This window comes from Oreochromis aureus, linkage group 18 (assembly GCF_013358895.1).
Source record: "Oreochromis aureus strain Israel breed Guangdong linkage group 18, ZZ_aureus, whole genome shotgun sequence".
NCBI classification, from domain to species: Eukaryota; Metazoa; Chordata; class Actinopteri; order Cichliformes; family Cichlidae; genus Oreochromis; species Oreochromis aureus.
In genome coordinates, this window is record NC_052959.1 from 15,959,947 (window position 1) to 15,979,777 (window position 19,831).

At 40.3% G+C, this 19,831-nt stretch overlaps 2 protein-coding genes across 2 annotated transcripts in view; one reads left to right on the forward strand and one right to left on the reverse strand.

Annotated features, from left to right (window-relative positions):
• Window positions 1-19,831, reverse strand: part of clcn2a (chloride channel, voltage-sensitive 2a) — a 54,339-nt gene that overhangs the window by 23,205 nt on the left and 11,303 nt on the right. Inside the window, exons 2-6 of the mRNA XM_039602598.1 lie at window positions 13,462-13,627; window positions 3,606-3,737; window positions 2,883-3,011; window positions 2,397-2,530; window positions 1,953-2,033 (exon numbers count right to left, since the gene is read on the reverse strand). Of these exons, the coding sequence (XP_039458532.1) occupies window positions 1,953-2,033; window positions 2,397-2,530; window positions 2,883-3,011; window positions 3,606-3,737; window positions 13,462-13,627 (642 nt within the window). The remainder of the gene's footprint in view (window positions 1-1,952; window positions 2,034-2,396; window positions 2,531-2,882; window positions 3,012-3,605; window positions 3,738-13,461; window positions 13,628-19,831) is intronic.
• LOC116316961 (zona pellucida sperm-binding protein 4-like) lies at window positions 14,055-16,758 on the forward strand. The gene is made up of 8 exons (XM_031735607.2): window positions 14,055-14,424; window positions 14,513-14,700; window positions 14,871-14,968; window positions 15,461-15,618; window positions 15,692-15,884; window positions 15,962-16,109; window positions 16,204-16,279; window positions 16,573-16,758. Exons 1-8 carry the CDS (start codon window positions 14,142-14,144, stop codon window positions 16,689-16,691), a joined length of 1,263 nt encoding a protein of 420 aa, XP_031591467.2. The 5' UTR covers window positions 14,055-14,141; the 3' UTR covers window positions 16,692-16,758.

Sequence of the window (19,831 nt, forward strand, 5' to 3'; positions counted from 1 at the left end):
AACGGCAGAAAGTCGAAGAAATGTCAAAGATTTTTCAAATAAAAACTGCATGTGCGTGTGTTATTCGCCCTTCACAATGATTATACTCAAATAAGGAGGAAGGTGATGAATCATGAAATTACGGGCTTAAGGATTTACATGATTTATTCCACATTTGCTTTTATTTGCCTCCCACTTGTGTGAGTTAACGTGTATGTACACATATCAGCGGCACTCTTTCAGTAAAGCGTGGTACACACTCACATGTAAGCTCTTTGTCTGCTGGTTTGAGTTTACACACGGAAATGATAATAAAGTAGTTTAGCTCAGTTTAGCTTTAGGCTCATTCTCAGGACTTGGAATTGGATCAGTGCTGTACTTTGTTGCACCTTGTAAGTATGAAACCCACTGACTTGTGTTACATAAATGATTTCTCTTTTTTTAAATGAAAAAATATACCTCAAACATGCACTATGAAAAATGGCTGAACCTTTTAGTGTTCACTGTCATTACCATTTGATTTATAGCCTAGTTGACCCAAAATGCTTCAAAAACAGACCCATCTGCAGTCCAAGTTTCCAAAAAAAGTTCCAACATGCATGCAGCATACATGAAAATCTGATTGGTCTGTTTTATTGTGTTAGTTAATTACTGTAGAAAGTAAAAGTCACAGTGATTTAGCAAGCATCGCACAGGTATTACTAAGAACCCACCACCACTTTTTTTTTTACTTCTCGTACATGTTAACCCACTACTAAAGATCATTAACTTGCGTTTTGTTCTTCATAGTTTGTAATATCATCTGCTGCCCTTCCCTCAACCTGATTCTGTTGCAGGTCTCTTCCTCTTATAAGGGAGTTCTTCCTTCCCACCATTCCCAACCAATCTTATATTTTATAGTCTTTCCCTTAAAATTGAAAGTGGCTTAATATGGCTGTTGTTATGAGTTAAAACTATATAAATAAAACTGAATATGAATGAATCCTTACTTCACTTTCTAATGTGTAATTTAACAAGTTCATTTGTAACTCATTACGTCCCTCTGAAACCCCTGCTGGTCTTAAAGTGGCAGTGTGATAAGGTGAGGGGGGAGGGTCCCCACTTCTTGTGAGAACTTATCGAGCTCTCGTTATGCACTGACAAGTTTAACTTAGTTAAACTAGCACCCTGTAAACTCCCTGCCTTCAAATCATGCTTCACCACTGCGTCCAACACATTTCAAAAGGTGCAACTTTTACTCAACTAGTGGCCAAAGCAATCACAAGGAGGGTTTTGGTGTAGTACGCTCTTTGCTACAGATAGTATCCTAGCCAATGCTTGCAACCACATGACGACCAATCAGGAAATACACATTTTTCCCTAGCAACCGGAGGTTGCCAGGCGGGCCACTGACTGGTCTCTGGCGGCAATGACCTTTAGTGACTCTTCATACAGTTTAGACCAGTGACAGTTATCTTTAGAATGAATCTGTTGTTGTAGCGTTACTGATAGTAATGTAAGACAGTGGCTCTTTCACTTTTGCCCACTCATAGATTTGGGGAAACAAACACTCCCCAATATTGAGGCTAAAGTTAGCATCTAAACAGGATCTTACTGCAAATATCAGCATGTGTGACTCTGCAGCTGAATGTGGGTGCAAAAGGGGCAAAATTAACAACTAGTGATGACAATTGATGAATAGAGGACAGAAATACATTTCAAATTTTTCACACCAATTTTTCAAGCCTTTTTTTGTTAATATTGTAAAGAGCCAAAAACAGTTTTGCTGTTTCATTAAAATCAGAGGCTCAAACTGACTGAAAACATTTGTGGACTTGAGCTGCAGACATCGGAGAACTCATAAATTAGATTTCATCACAGATGATAATATGACACTTTTTATAGAAGTAAGCGGAAAGCCCTCAAACACAGTGCTGTGCTGCAATCTGCTGGGACATCTGCATATCAATTTGAAATATGTTCTCCATCCTCACCATGTAAATCCCACCAAAAACGGCAGCCATAAATTTGCTCAGGAGAGCGGCGCACAGACTGGCAACATGAACGAAGGGTCCCTGTGAGAGAGGATAGAGAAAGGCAGACGTTAGAAGACGTTAGGATACGACTAAAAGCACACTTAAAGACTAAGCAGAGCATGCTGCATCCAAGATCAAGAGCATTACTCAAAAACCTTTCCACGATTAAACCACGCTCAGATGCAGATTCAAACTGCTTTATTACACCCTGGATGGGAAATGTAACTGCTATTAGCAGTAAATCACACTTTTATTTTGACAGCTCTGACTTTAATGAGACTAGAAGAGAGAAGATTATTAAATCTTCCAGACCTACAAAAAAGCCTTTAATTCATTGGTTGTAATTTGTGAAGCCAAGAAGACTCTAATGGGTGAAGGCGAGGGGAAAAATAAACTCTCTACCTCCTTCCCCAGAGGCATTCCACTACCCAGCGCGCAGGTCAGACCAATCACTTTGGCAACAAAGGTCTTAAAAGTCAGATACTCCTTCAGGACCACCCCCCTGAGTATGGTCTTCATCTCTGGAATACCTGAACCTGAGAAATGAAAAGATGCCAGGTGGGATGATGCAGTGCAGAGAAAAGATGAGTTGAAAGAAAGCAATTACACAGAGGGGGGTGGGTTGGGGGTGGGGGAATAAATGAAGAGCAAGAGGAGGCAGTAAGGGGAAAAGCTGATTGATATTCATATAGTTTTAGTATGCACATCTCATCAGAGCTATATTTAATGGATTTCCTGCAGATGCAATCACTAAGACATACAGCACATGTCCTTGGAGCCCTTATGGAGCACTACAGAGCCAATTACATTACACAGAAATAAGACCATGAATTAGAATATGAATATAAATACATATGTTTATGTCCACATTCTGTGTGCATGTCTTACCCACAGCCTGAGGTGCAAGTATCTGTGTGAATCCTGCAGAGAAAGTAATGAGGACTACAGGGTAGCTGATCCAGGCAATGTACTGCAGAAGCAAGTTACTGTCCAGTCCACCGTACATCCACTTCTGTGCTGCACACACACATATATAAGGAACTTCATTTCAGTATCATGCAGTACAAAACTAAACTAGTCAAAAACTATTCCCAATTAATTTTCTGACTCCTTTTCTCTTCTTCTTCTCTTCGACTGCTTCTCTTTGCTCTAACCCCAAATCTCTGCCTTTGATTTCCTCACCCTCAGCAGCTCCTCTTTCATCCTACGAGCAAATTTACAGTTTCAGAAAACAGAGGAAAAAAGAAAGCTACTAAACTAAGCCAGCTGTGTATATCGCCATCTATTTTTTTCACTCGTACCTGAAGAAAAGATCTTTTTAAAAAATGTTCTGATGCTCAGAGAGGATGCGCTGGAAAACATCAGCATGGGCGTGTTTGCTCAGTCATGGCTGAGTAGCGTTTTGTTAAAGTTAATGATGTGTCAACCTTTTTATTTATTTTTTTTACGAGTTTGGGTTGTGTTTGAACACTTTTAGGAAAAAATATCAGGAAAAATAATCTGGTTTATTATAATTTATTGCGACATTTTTGGAATTTTTATCAAATATTGTATAGTTTCTATTCACATCACAGATCTCTCTCTCATTTTTGGTATGCATCTCTTTCCTACCTTCTTGGCAGAAGGCGATGGCATAGTCCATCACCCAGCTGACCAGAGCCATGAGTAGCCCCAGCAGAATGAGGAAGATCCAGTCCTCCCCCACCCGTGAGATCAAGAACTTCTGGCAGCGAGATGCACACACTGAGGGCACAAAGACACAGAGAGAGGGAATCAAAAGTAAAGAAATTCCAGATGTGATGAGACTGCAGAGATATACTTATTTGTATGCGACTCAAAGAAACACCAGTGTCAAGGAGAAAAGAGAAGGGAGAGAAGAAGGAAACTGAATTATAAATAATCAAACTGAATTATAAATAAGCTGAAAAAAGGAAGCTTAAATAATAAAACTTTTAAAAAAGATTAAAAACTGCAATATGATGTTGAATGGTTGAGTTAAAAAAGCTATGAATAAAAGATTAATACACCCATTCATTTAAACATAATAGGCATAGACATATGGCTACTACATATACAGGCATATTAGCATATCTGTATAGATATGCCTAACCAGGTTCGGGCCGCAAAACCAGACAAGCGGTAAAAACTGGATGGATGGATGGACATTCTTAGAGTGAAAACTGTCGGCTGCCCCACAGATAACTGTTACTAAGACTAACCAGCTTGTTAGGACTATGCTTGCCTGCCATAGCCCAGCTTTTAAAGAGGAAATATGACTTCTCTTTGGTAAATGTAACCTAAATTTCTTGTGAGCTAGTTAAACAAAAAACTAGCCCACAAAAAATTACTAATTGTCATATTTGTTAAAGTCACGTGATCACTCAACTCTAGTACATATGGAAAAATAATAACTCAGTAATATAAACAAACAACAACTAGTTGCATTCAAGGAACTTAATTTCTTTTGGTCCTACAAACTCAGTCACCCATTGGTTGCATTAATTAATATGTTTCAGTTGGCAACAAGTTATTTAACCCTAATGGGACAGTGAGTAACTAAATTATTGGCCAGCATTAAGTGATGAAAACAACGAAGGAGATTCCTGAAACTATACCAAAGACAGTGGCGAACTATGATCTTTTAAGAAGAAATATGGTTGGAGAAAAACTCTTGAATGATTTTGATAACAGATCACGTAAACATAAAGTCTTAAAAAACCAAAAAACCCAAAAAAGAACTCACAACTGTATTTCCTTGTGAAAGTAAGAGTATTTCGACATATACACTGCAAAGGGATCTGGAAGGATTGGCAATAAACAACTGTATAGACTTAAGAAAAACACTTATCAGTCAGACTAATCTGGAAAAAAGGCTTCAATTTGCCACATAAAGATCGGACTCTGGAGCAATGGAAAAAGCTCATGTGGTTTGTTGATTCAAGATTTGACCCGTTTCACAGTGAAGGTCAAATCAGAGTAAGAAGAGAGCTGGATGAAGCGATGCACCCATCATGACTAGTGCTTGCCGTACAAGCCTGTAGGGGCGGTGTTTTGATTTGGAGTTGCTTCAGGTGCTCAGGTTTACGTTCAGAAACATTATGTGCCCAAAAAGGTGTTTCTACCAGTGGAGTTTTCTTTCACTGATGGCACAGGCATATTTATATCAGGATTCACTGGGTTCAAATTGTAAAAGAGTGGTTCAGTGAGCATGAGACATCATGGTGTTACACTAGTCTTAAATAAAATAACTGAATACATTTTTTATGTCACTACTGGACAAAATTTGAGTGATTTTATGTGTATTTTAATGGAGGAAACAAGAGAATAAAAAGATGCAGTGAGCAGAGAGATGTTATCATTTTTGCACATGAGAGAATGAGAGTATCACATTATCTTCATTCTGCTCAAATATGACAATATCAAGACAAAAAAAAGCTAGGTCATGGTTATAAATTCTACTATTACATTATAATCTATAACTCTGGGTTAGGTCAGCTAAAAGAAGCATTGCTGGACTCATTTCTCCTCTCTTGTCTGCGGACACTGCCAAAGCCTGGAATTCACAAATATCCAGAGCATTCATAGATGTGCCGGTCCCCAGAGGAGCTAAAAATGTGCTACTAACACATTTGCCAGATCCACACTTCATGACAGCGTTACAGCCAAGTGAGAAACCAAAAACACTTTTTTTGTTAATTGTTCAGCTTGTTCGTAGAGGAAATGGAAACGGTTGTAGAGGAAAAAGTTTTTTATTCGCCACTGATTATGTGACTAATTGGAAATAAATGTTCGTTTGGCTGACATTTGCTAAAAGCTTAAGTACTGAGCTGTCTTATGAAATGATTTATCCTTTTTAAATGAAACCAATCACATGGCAGCAACTCAATGCATTTACAGACATAGTTAAAAACAACCTGCTGAAGGTCAAACTGAGTATCAAAATGGGGAAAAAGGGGATTTAAATCAATTTTAGCATGGCATCGTTATTGGACGTTGAGTATTTTAGAAACTGCTGATCTGCTGGGATTTTCTTACACAACCATCTCTGGGGTTTATAGAGAATGAGCTCAAAAAGAGAATATATCCAGTGAGCAGCAGTTGTCTGGGTGAAAATGCCTTATTGATGCCAAAGACCTAGTAGGAAGACAACAGCAACTCCAAGAACCACTCATTTCAACCAAGCTATTCAGAAGAGCATCTTTGAATGTAAAACATGTCAAACCTTAAAGCAGATGGGCTACACGGCAAAAGAGGACACCGGGTGCCACTCCTGTCAGCTAAGAACAGGAAACTGAGGCTAAAATCGACATAGAGTCACCAAAATTGGACAACAGAAGATTCAAAAAACACCGCCTGGTCTAAGTCTTGATTTCTGCTGCGCGATTCAGATTTTAGAATTTGGGGTAAACAACAAGAAAGACTCATCCTGCTTTGAATCAATGATTCAGGCTGATGGTAGTGAGCTAATGGTGTGGGGGATGTTTTCTTGGCACACTTTGTACCTCTTAGTACCAAATGAACATAGTTTAAACACCACAGCCTAGTTGAGAATTGTTGCTGACCATAGCTCTATCCCCACTGGCCTCTATAAACAGATCCACAAGGCCAGTTACCGAGAGGACAATACCTTCCACCCACTCCATGATGTGCTGGCCAGTCACAGAAGAAGTGAGAGACTGTTATTACCCAAATGCACCACTGAATGACACAGGAAAGCATTCCTACCTGTGGCATCTCACTGTACAATTCCTCCATCTAAAGCACAAGTATGCACTGCAATAGTTGCAGACCCTTAATATCACTTTCTTTACAGAGAAAAGTCAATATGATAAGAAGGGCATCTTAACGTCAACTTTATATATTTTTTGTGTAATATACTGGGATATTTATAATCACAGCTATTTATATTTCTTAGAGCTTTTTTGCCGTATTTTGTAACTTGTAGTTTATTGAATTATTTAATTTAGTATAATTAGTTACTTTTCTAACTGTGTTGGAGCAACTGTGACCACATCATTTCCTCTGGGATTAATAAAGTATTCTGATTATGACCAGAGTGTACCCATTTTCTGATGGCTTTCTGATGATGATCTCAAACTGCTTTCTTGAACATGACAGTGAGTTCACTGAGTTCACAATGAGTCACATTACTCTGCCTCCACCATGTAACGTGATAATGTTTATTATTTCACATCAAGATATCTTGTGGTTATGCTGCTTGTATAATGTTTTGATATGGCTCAAAAAAAGAACTGTTAGTGTTAAATCTTGTTTGAATGGCATGCTGCTATTCAAAAACCATAACAAGGAAAATGATAAATGAAAGGACTTTGCAGCAGTCTTTCTAGGCCGGGAAGCGGGTCACAATGGGATGCAGCGTCTCCTGAGGGAAATGAGGCACAACTGTGTGGGTGACGGGACAGGCTGTCCAGCTGCTAGGCCACCTGCTGGATGGCAAACAGCCAGCATAGAACCTACACATGAACATGGGATAAACATGCAATCTGACACATCACACAGAGTTATAAAGAAAACATGCCTCTGGAAAATATTTAGCAGATAAACATATGAGATGACATGGTTTTCTAGATTGTGTCATTTTACTTGACAGTTCAGTTGAAACTCTTTTATAAAAGAAATAGGGGAAATTCTCAGAGCTTCTCTGTATGTATTCCCTTTAATCTCTTTCTCACAAACAAACTGGTAATCTTTAAGAGGACATTCACTGACGTAATGCATTCCCTAGCCTCTTAACCTGACCTTAACTATCACAACAAAGTGCATAATCTAAAAATATTTTTAATATGAAACCTAATCTTAAAAGGGCACGTGTAGTTTCATTTAATCATCTATATTGCTTTGCTGGGTTACCCTCTTTTTAGGGTTCTTTTGGCAGGTCCTGTTTAGCTCCATTATACTGAAGCAAAACTGGGAAACTCACATAACAGCAATCTAGATGGATAAACAGCACTACAGGCAACAGGGAAAAATGCATCTGTTTAAACTGGAGGATGAAGTGTCCCTTATTTGACTTGAGACCAGCGAAAATGTCCCCACTCTGATGGTCTTAAAATTTGTAGGGGTCCTCATAAAGGCAGCTATACAAGTACAACACACACACACACACACACACACACACACACACACACAGTCTGGCACCTGCACCACCACATACTTCCATGTGCATCTTGGCTCAGACTCACATCCGCAGGCTCAGTGGCGTTCACAGATGTCTTCTCCTGATCCCGCACTAAAAATCACACCCAACGCCAGACACTTTCTCCACCTCTGCGAGTCCTGCATTGCATCACCCTAATCATTAATAATGTCGAAAATGCAGGAGATCTTTCACCTACAGCCCTTTTCAAAGATTTACAGTCCTCGAATGTACAGTGAAACACTAGCTGTGATATTATTCACTGAGGCTGAACCTTGGAATAACCTGCAGTCCCAGATCTGATTAATACCTGCTACAAAAATGCACCAAAATTTCACTCTGTGAGGCAAAAATAATCACAGTGAGGGGAGTACATGTTTTGTAGCTCACCATCACAACCAGCAGCACAGCCTTTAGTTGCATGTGTAGGTTGCCTTGTTCAAAAACCTCCAGCTACTGATACGAACCAAGGCACACACTAGTCCATCACCCACAGATATGATGTTCCCACACAGATGCATGAGAGGAAAGCACTAAAACTCCCACTTCCACCACATCTGAAGGCTCTCTCAGTACACATTACCTAAGAATGAAAGCAGCGGTGCCCGGCCAGCCTGAGCGCCTCTCCAAAGATGAGTCTAAAAATACAAACACCTCTTGATCTATGAGCGCACACGGCAGACAGTGAACACACAAATCACTCTGGCTGGCTGCTGATCTGACTGATTGTTTTAAATGGCTTCCGTTACAGCCAGCAAGCAACGCTGTGCTGATATAGCGCAGCTTTCACCTATAGTGCAATCTATCGCTCTTTAATCAGATCACTAGTCACAAGGGCAAAGAGGCAGAGATGGATACTGGAAAGCAGCCACGCTGGCTCACTTACGCAAGCACGAGTAAAAACAAACACTGCCTTTCCCTCCTATTGCCTTGTTGAGAGCCATCCCTGAGAGTGATTATTTATTTTAACACTTTATTTTCAGTTATTTGTCTTACATAACTTTTTTTTCAGTTCCTAATAGAGTTCAATAAATCTGTGTCCCCTCTGAAAAACAATCAGGTAAACTGCAAGTGGAACTTTTAAGTATTTATAATCCAGTTTCCAAAAAAGTGCAGAAATTGCAAAATGGAGGAAAAAAAGACATCAATAAAGCAAAGAAACAAAAAATTAAGACTAATAATAAAATAAAGACTCAAAAGACAGAAAAAGTATGTGATGCTAAAGCTTCTGTTTGGGGGAAAATCTCAAAAGATTAAGCAACAAAAACTGGGAATAATCAATCATGTTGCCTTATTAAGTCCTTATTGTTACTTATTTCAAGGGTAAAGATAAGGAGGGTCTGGCCACTCTAAACAGTTAGCTATACTGATAAGGAGAACTTCAGTTTCATCTTCTGTACACAGTGGACTGACAGTGGCTGACAGTATGATCACATTTAACCATGCATTCAGTCAGACCTCTATCCACCTCACATCTATGGCCAGTTTAGAATCACCAATTAGCCCATCATCTATGTTTTGGGTGGTGGGATGAAACTAGAGCACCAGTAGTAAAACCATGCAGACACAAGGAGAACATGCAGTCCACACAGGATAGTTCTTGTTGTGAGCTAAGACCACTTCACCACAGTGCCAGTATCATGAAAAGATTCAGAGAATTGGGAGGAATCTCTATGCTCCAGAAAAAGGTCTGAAAAACAGATTTTAATAGCCGTAATCTTTGAGCCGCTCAAAGGAACACTTAAGAGAGCCATTTCTCAATACTTCCAAAGGCCATGCCATCTCTCTATGATGTGTGATGTGTTAGATACACATGTGAAAGCTGCAGATCTGCAAAGTGTCAAAACTTCTGCTTTGACAAATAGGTTGTGGCTGTGGCTGCCACTTACCCTCCTCAGTTCCTATGGACGTAGTAAGGGCGTACTTAATTTTCCACACATGGCTGCTGCATTTTTCCTTCATTGTTGTTAAATAAACAATGACATGGTGTAATATATCGTGCTGTTGTTCATCTGAGGCTGTTTACTTTACTTTATTTTCTTAAAGCCTTTTTCCACATGACTATAAGGAAGGAGGCCTTGAACTGTGATACTACCTGAAAATGATATATTAAACAAATATGAGTGAAAGTCAAACTGAATTTAAAAATGTGGCCCTTGTTTGCATGTTCACACTTTACCAAGTTTGGAGTCTAAGCAGAAAAAAACAATCTTGACACAAACTATAGAGAGTGGGCACAGACAGTTTTATTAAACTGCTCCTACAGCTGCAGCTGCTGATGGTGTTGGCAATAAATGCAAATGCAGCAAAGCACACCTTAAGAATTATTATTATTATAGGATCTTTAATTATCTTTACTATAGTATAAAGTGCTGGAGAAAGTATTTTTTTCCATAAAATCAGAAATTACAAAAATTAAAAAATAAATAAAATAATAAATAGAATAAATCAGTTTCCTTGTTTTACCAACCAAAATGCACCAGCAGAGCTCTGTACTACGAGGCATGATTTTCTTTTATCCAGGCAACTTTAACGTTAACCCTGGATTCTTAATACTATGAGTTGTGGATCACTTCTTACCGGGTATATTGACATCATAACATTAACATGTTTGGCTGACCTCATCTCAAACTTGCACGTAAACTTAGCCTAAGTTTGAGTTCTGTTTTTATATTTGTTCTTTACTGTCAGGCTGTTAAACACCACTGAGGCTGCTGCTAAAAGAATAAAAACTAAAACTGTCTTTTAAACATTAATGTAATCAAATACTCATAATCTATCAGAGTCTCCCAATCTCCCTTATCTTAACGACAGAGCCGTGTTATTGATAGGTCTGTTAACTCACACACTATGCATTTTTACTGGCTTTCTTTCCTGGCTATAAATAGGCTACACTTTATTAATATAGCAGCTCTTTTCCAGCCTTACTGACCAAAGCACTTAAAGCAGACACTCTTAATACGATATTACTCTAAAGTGCTTTTCCTCTCACGCAAACTCACACTGCTGATTTGTCTGCAGGAGCTGTGTTGCTGTGTTTAACCTCGTCATATTTTTCCCCATAGTATAGTTCAAGTTCTTCATTTGAAAGCACAGCCATTCTTGTGAATGGTCAGATGCTGCCAACACCACCTCTTTCACGTGAATGTGCAGGGAAACCCAGGGTTAGCTCAGTGAGATCGTTACCTTTGTGTTGCTGCCTATCCTGAATGCCTGTGTTAGGGTAAGTGAATTCAGATAACAAAAAGATACCCTGGCTGTGTTAAACTCACTTTGTAGTACAAGGCTCTGGAAAGAAGGTCGACTCGACTCGAAGGAGACACTAAAATATTTCCTCGCTCAACAGACACTCCAGCTTTAAGATACGTATTTATCCGTAAGGTTTCGCCTGGATTGATTAAGATACGATGATTTCATTTGTAGAGCTGATAGCTTTGATAAATGACAAATACAGTGTGACTTTCTGAAAAACAGTATCACAGTCATTCAAACTACATTTGGAAGATGTACGCATTCACACAGAAATACACAAAACACTCCATTACTGTAGAGTACATCGGTCTCAAGTGGAGCTCTCTGCTGGTGCCACTCCTTTATCTGCAGTCATCTGGGAAGACTAGACATAAAATAATCTGACGGCTCAGATCAGCGTTTTGCTACCACAAACAAGCGTAAACACAAAGTGAAGCAATCAGATACACTCACACACTGACGAACACAATCTGGGCCACTGGTTGCCAGCAGAGGACGCTGTCCCTGTCTTTGACATTGAGACAGTCCTTGGTGTCTGGAGGTCGTTGCTCAGATCAGACACATTTAATTCTTCTCTTTGGGCCTCGTTTATAAAACATGCAAGTCGCATGCAGGTAGTATGGTGTGAGCAGAAAAACACTTAAAATGAGCTATTTAGAAAATCTTACTGTGACATGTAAATGATCTATTCTGTAAGGAAAGTCTAGTTTTTTAATGCAAATGATTTTCTTGTTGGTTATGTGGGGGTATTACTCTTTAAGACGTTTATCAGCCTCAGTTCTGCCTTTTTGTCCTGATCACTGCCATGATGGGACTCTTAAACTGAGCAACTTTTATTGGATGTAAAAGTCTGACACCATCGGGAATACTATCAGGAAACTATAGTACCTTTTTCTCCATCTCTTGCAGCTGCTGTGCCACACTTCAAGAAGTCGTCACTTTCACACGACCTTAATGCTCAGTGGAGAGCTGAAATCACAGTTTTAGGGGTGCGCACACACACGATTCACTTTAGTTAATCATTGGTCTGACCTTCAGGCACTACCTGCACAGTTTCTCCTAGTAGCCTGAGTCTGAAGAGGGATATCAAACATTCAGAGTCCAGCAGGAGAGAATTTTATTCTTAACCACAAAGTATTGTTGTAGCAGATCATGAGATGACCGTGTTTGTCCAAACTCTAAAGTCTAAATCATTGTCAGTTTTCAATACATTACCCACACTACACCATGCCGATATGTTTCTATGATTTGCATTTTTTAAATAGTTCTCCAGGCTTTCTGAAGGTCTTTCAAACTTCTTATATTGACATTGGCGGTTTTGTTCACTCCAGTCCTTGTGGCTGACCATTTTCAGAGGAAATTTTTGTTTTGTTTTGTTAAGCCACTCAACACTGACCTATGAATCATTCAAGGATAAAAAGGCACCAAACTCAAGGGATGAACAAGTGTTGTATCTACACGTAGCAGACAACTTCAAAAGAACCATTGTATCTTTAGGCAGCAGTGTGGGATCATTGTGACAAAGAAGGGAACAAAAGGCAGCCAACATCCAAAGAAGAGCTTTGAATGTCCTTCGAGAAGCCTGGAGAACTATTCCTGAAGGCTACTTGAAGAAATTACAAGAAAGCTTGCCTAAGAGAGTTCAGGCTATGTTGAAGAATAAAGATGGTCATACCAAATATTGACTTTCAAGCTTGTTAGAAGTGTACAAACTTTGTTTGTGCCTTATATACTGTATTTCCAGGCGCGTTTGCAAATTTTAATAAATTGCTGCACCTTTTTCCCATTTTCCCAACAAAATACAAAGAAATGAGGACTGCCTCAAGACTTATGCACAGTACTCTACAACTGTGTCTTTGACTTACAATCTAAAGTGACTTGAGGTGACGGTTGTGAACTAGTGATACATTTAGATAAACTGAATAGGTGAAAATGGAAAAACTGAAACATTTTGTAGAAACTGTTTCACTGGCCTGGCCCACCAAAAATCAAATTTGTCTGTATGTGGTTTATGAATTAAAATGTGGGTTAGGGGTTAGAAGAGTGATCGTCACTTACACTGGCACTTTGCACAGGGGTCCTTCTCATATTCCAGAAGATCAGCACGACTACGAACGCTGGCGTTCCTCCTCATTCCACCGCTGTCCCGCACCCCTCCATCACGTAGGCGCGCCGCCTCCTCCTTGGCAAACACACCCAGCTCCTGGGTGTACCGCCCATACATCTGAATAGATGAAAAGAAAAGAAAAAAGAGTTTTTACACTGGTAGTAACAGAGGAAGCCAGTGTAGGAAATGTCAGTGTGATACAGCATGTTTTGCACTTTAAGAATTAATACTGTATTGGGTCACAATAATACATTCAGCTTCTGTAAACACGCTAAGGTTCAAGCTCTGAGTAAACAGACCCAGGTGTTGGAAAATTCACTGACTGCAAATAGAAACTCCATTCACAGCTTTCCTCTTTATTTCTCCTTTAGAAATAAATAAAAAAAATCACTCAGCTTTGACTCAGCAGTCGTGTAATGACTTCTTTTCAGACAGATGAGCAGACAATAAGCTCCACCTGTCAGCTCCCAGCTGATTAACTCTGCAGGGCTGGCACACAATTGACTACTAACAATGAGAGGCGGTGTTCATAGCAAACTACACACAATCAATCACGTATAAAGACTGCATCCCAGCCATAGATGTGGTTGTTGTAGATTTGGCCAGTGTGTAGTTAGTTATTAACACCATAATGAAGCCTTTCAAGCTGCTGTTCAGTGTTGTTGTGGTTGTTTGTGTTTGTTGTGTTACTGCGCAGCATTCCTGGATGATTCCTCTGCAGAAACCCCAAACTTCTCATTCTTTTCAGTGGTCTCAACAACAGCCAAATGTCCCTCCAACTGCAGCTCCTCTTGATAAATGCCTGGTAGAGGAGGCTCAGAAGATCCGGTGTGGGACTCCAGATCTGACCCCTGAACAATGTGAAAAAATGAACTGCTGCTTTGATGGGCTACGGTGCTACTATGGGAAAACAGGTATTTGTGCTTTGGTGAGGTTTCTTTTCATGTTGGTGGTCGTGTGAAACGGAGCAGACCTTCACCCATCTATTGTCTTGTCTCCCAGTGACTGTGCAGTGTACCAGGGATGGCCAGTTTGTGGTGGTTGTGGCTAGAGATGCCACCCTGCCACCCATAGAACTGGACTCAATCGGCCTGCTGGAGACTGACGATGTCTTCTGTACCCCTGTTGACGGCACCTCTGCCTTCGCCATCTTTCAGTTCCCTGTGACAGCATGTGGCACCACAGTTACGGTAGGTGGAGGGTTATCTAGATCATCTTTGATATGAAAATACAATCTGATCTGATTCATCACTTTAACATAGTCCAAAACCTCAAAATATACCAAAACTGATGATGGGCACCTTAATGAAAAATGGGAGATCTTGAATCATAAAACTGGTCTTTTTTCCTCTTCCCACAGGAGGAGGATGGTTTTGTGGTTTATGAAAACCACATGTCGTCTTCATATGAAGTAGGAGTTGGCCTAAAAGGCTCAATCACCAGGGACAGCCATTTTGAGTGAGTCTGTCAAATGGGAATTGTGAATTGAGTCATTAATTGGCAAATTCTGAACACAATGACAACACAAAAGCACTGATTATTTATTTTTGATTTAACTTGATGTAAAACCCCCTTTAGCTTCATGTATTGTAAACCTTTTTTTTTCTCCTTTGGCAGCTGTGGCGTAAATGTGCTGTCTCTAAAGCACTGCCAGTCAGCTTTTGTTTAAATGTGCTATAAATAAAATGACGGTCAACCCTAAAAGGTTCAGACACTTCTGATAGTGCATGTTTAAGGTATCTTTTCCAAAAAGCTTAAGCAGTTCAGTGGGTACACGTTGGACTTGAAAGAGAGAACCTATTGATCCTATTGCACTAATATCGTGCCACACTACAAAGCAATTAACCTGTACTTGATTTCCATTCATTCTATCATTTAATTCTTAAAGTGACTGACACTGAAGTGGGCCTTTGACTGCTTAAATACCGCAAAGTTGTGCTCTGCCGACAGGCTACTGTTCCAGTGTCGGTACTCTGGCACAGCCACAGAGGCTCTCGTCTTGGAGGTGAACCCTGTTCCTCCTCCTGTACCGGTTGCTGCTGCAGGACCTCTCAGAGTGGAGCTCAGACTGGGAAGTGGACAGTGCCGCACAAAAGGATGTGTGGAGGGTGAGTGGCATGACCCCTATGAAGCGGTACAGAAATGAACTTGTTTGCACTAAAACTATTACTCTGCTTGCAGAAGTGGCAGCGTACAGCTCCTTCTATGCCCCGTCAGACTACCCAGTCACCAAAGTGTTACGGGAACCCGTCTATGTTGAGGTGCGCATCTTGGCAAGGTCTGACCCAAACATCATCCTGAACCTGGAGCACTGCTGGGCCACGTCCAACACAAATCCTGAGAGCCTGCCACAGTGGGACCTTCTGTTTAACGGGTATATAAAAGCAATCTAATGCGACTTTGTACACTTAATTGTATTTTGTGCTAAGGTGGGATTCTTCTTTGCTGCAGGTGTCCCTACCATGATGACAAATACCTGACCACAGTGATTCATGTGGACGGCTCCTCTGGGCTTCAGTACCCGACCCACCACAAACGTTTTGTCATAAAGATGTTCACATTTGTGGATCCAAACGACTTCTATCCACAGAAAGACAGGGTACAGCAGAGCTTACTTAAATAGGGTCCCTTCACAGAAACTGTTTTCTTGACCAATGTACTTTTTTTTTTTTTTTTTTTCTTCTTCCAAAAAGGTGTTCATCCACTGCACCACAGCTGTGTGCTATCCAACCAGCATGGACTCTTGTGAGCAGTACTGTCATCGGCAGCGTGAGTATCTTAAAGCGCCTGGCATTCTGACCACTTTAAGATTACAGAACTCCAGAAATCTTCAGCTTTATGCAAGTTTAGCTAAACTTTCCAGAGCTTTTACACTTGAAGAAGGCAGAACGCACTGAAATTGGCATTTTCATGCTTAAATCACTCAAAGGTAGAAAGGCTTCCCCCCGGAGGAGCTGAAATGGCATCTAGAATTTTTAGCTTTACATATTCACTTATTCACTTATGCACTTCTGTGAGATTTTCCTTTTCAGCACTTAAAGAAAAAAATGTCTGCCTTGCAGGAAGAGCAGTATCTGCAGCAAGGAGAGTTTCCCAGAGCCAGAGGGCTCTAGTCTCAAGTGGTGAAGTGATCCTGACTGAGAAGACCACAGCAGCACTGAACGCTAAACTGAAAGGATGACCTTCCACTGGCATGCCGTTTCTGGCTGTCACTTTTAATAAAAAGCTTGTTAAAAGCTCATGCTGAACAACTGGGTTTTGTCTCAAATCACCTCTTGAAGGTGACTAACTTTTGCTGAGGTAGATATTTTGCAAAGTCAAGCCAGTAACATGATGAAGGTGCCACCCTGTTTTCCTGATTCTTGCTGACAAGGCAGCAAGATTGCATTACAACTAGATGCTTGGAAAATCTATACTCAAATGTTCAATGCAATATATAACACAGCAGATTTACTTTCAGTTGTGAAAAACTGCATGTCAGGAAATGTGCTTGACTAGCATCATCAGATGCAAAGTATTGATATACGATTTGCTTTTTTCCTACCATGTCTCATTAAGATGAGACTCAAGACTTGCTGGTAGGCTTCTTGCTTCCTCTTCTGCTTCCACTTTATTTTGATAACGGTCCCTGTAGATTTCTCTATGCTACAACTTGCAACATCTCTCCTCCACTGCTCTGTACACCACCTCCCTTTGTGTCCCACTCAACTCCTCCTCCTCTCATTGAGATGGGCATCACGACTCCTCCAGACTCTGTCTTTCTGCTCACATGAACAGGAGGTGCAGAGGGAAAGCAGAGCAGCTGTATAGGTTCAGTCTGACGCGCAGAGAACCGTGCTGTCAGATGTCCATCTCCCTCTATTTTTAACCTCTAACCTGCTGGAAATCATTGAAACATGATGCAGCTATGTATCATATTCAGGGCACTGCATTTAAGCACCGCTGCAAAATTCTCAGAGGAATTGGCCCATTGGATGGCGAGCAGTAACAGCTGCTGTGTGGATATAAACAGAGTAGAAAATGTTTTGCCACTGGTTAAAAATGCTGTCGGGTTGATAGATTAAAAATAGGTGCTGTGTGGAATGCTAAATGTTAGAAAAACACAAGGGGTGGCTGGGGGTAGGGGGGCAGTTGTCATGAAAACTATTATTTGGGGGGGAAAATGGAGCTGTTCATGTAAATGATCAATTTCTGTCCTTAATGAGAAACTCCAGATAATGAAAGCTTTCATTTTGATAAAATATAGGGTGTATGATTGTTTTGAAAATTCATTTCCATCTCTGTTTCTAGTAAACGAGATGAACTCTGTTCAGTCTTGAAAGTACAATGAAGAAGAATATTTTTAAAAACCTCGTATTCAGGTTTTGTGACACAACTTCACATCAAACTCAGCATGTCCTACAATCATGCAATAATGACATCATGCACGTTTTACTCAGTCTATATTTCTTGTAAGATTGTGATTTTTGCCTTTTAGAAAGAGCAGTGTGATAATGTCACCTCCAGCCAACGACTATGACCACAGTCTATATAAAAGACGACTCGTGACCATGATGACACCGTCTGGTTTTATGGGGCTTTTTTTTGTTTTGTTTTTTTAACACTACAATTTCACTTCAGTTTTGGTTAGCAGGGAATTTTTTTTTTTCCAGATAATTCTGCTTTATGAAAATGTTCCAAAGATTGAGGCCTTACAGACAGACAGACGGGGGGAGGGCTCCTCTGAGGGCTGACCAATTTTAAACTACAGGGGGCTCCACCTGACTCCACTCATTGATGGTGTAAGTGGCACGCATGACTCCGTTTCCAACGGTGAGTGGAGCGGATAATAAAGAGTAAGTTTCTGCTACTCCAGCCTTAACTGTGGGGGAGAGACACTTGAATAATATAACTTGTACTAGCATCACATTATGTTTATATTTAACTTTTTTTTTTTAACTTGCTTAGCCGAAAAGCCTAGTGTGTCCAACTCTGCGCTCTGTGACATGAATGGGTCGAGCCCGTATTTGTTTGTTTTTTTTGTTGGGATCAGCCACAGGTGAATGTACTGGGAAGGTGAATCCTTTTCAGCAACTTAACTGGAGGAACTGCAAGTTATGCCAATTCCATATTTGCTACTTTGTTCAGCTCTGGAGGCTGGTGCTTGATTGTGACACATGAATTGTTCTTTTGGCTTTTACGATTCTTCAGTGTCCTTTGATAAGGAAGCAGCAGTGCTGTGAATCATAGCTGAGGTGCCAATGATGCTCTCAGTTATCAGCGAGAGGAACCCCACTGCTAAAAGCTTCTGATCTGGTCAGTGACGATGAAGATTTAGTATTTGTTCATGCATGTGCTGAACACCTGCACTAGAAACCTCTAAAAAAACAAAGCATGAGTGTAAAGAAACAATGTGCTGCAAAAACTGACAAAATATAGCCAGGCATGGGGGGTCCAGTCCGCACACCAAAGTGTCCATGGGCAAAATACTGAACCCCGAGTTGCTGTGTTCATCAGAGTATGAATCTTAGCACTTAGACACAGAAGATAGAAGATAAAATTCAAATACATTAGTACCTCCTAAATTAAATGACTCATATCAGTCAAAAACTAAAGATCTTGACCAGCAAAGTAGCATCTCCATGTTAATCACTACACTCAGAAACTCTATTCCCTCTGACTTTTATAAGGTGGCAAACAAATTTTCATGCACCCACATGGTTGCACACAAATCCGCCACGAGCATCAGACAAACTCCCACTGGGAGTATAAACAGGGCCTGTTAGTGCTTCTTACTTCGGCCTGTGTGAAACAAATCACAGGCCATCTGGAGCACGGCCCCCGGCGAGAGCAGCAGGTGGGACCCTGTGGGTTAAATGAGCTGTTATCTGCAACCAGCTTAACTCCCACATGGATAACCTCTGCATCTACATCAGTCGGTTAGCATCCCACACTTGAACCCTTTAAAACCAGTTCGGCTCCTGCTTCCTGCTGATTGGTATTGACTGGTTTCTCATTGATCACAGTGCTCACAGAGAGAAAGAAGGCACGTCTGCAATGAATAAGTTGGTGTCAGTTAATTGGTTAAATAGCAGCAAAAGCCTGAGTGGAGCGGAGTAATCAGAGGCAACTATCGTGGCTGTTATGTCATATTAAAAAGTTGTTTTTTTAAACATGAACACATAGATAAAAAAAAACAAAGAAAAATCTGTCTTGTTGCTTTTATAGTACAATTGATATACTCTGAACTAAAAAACCCACACCTATGATTGTAACAGAAAAACATTTCTTTTAAAAGAACAGAACATTTATTAATTTTTACAATTTCAAATATAACAAACA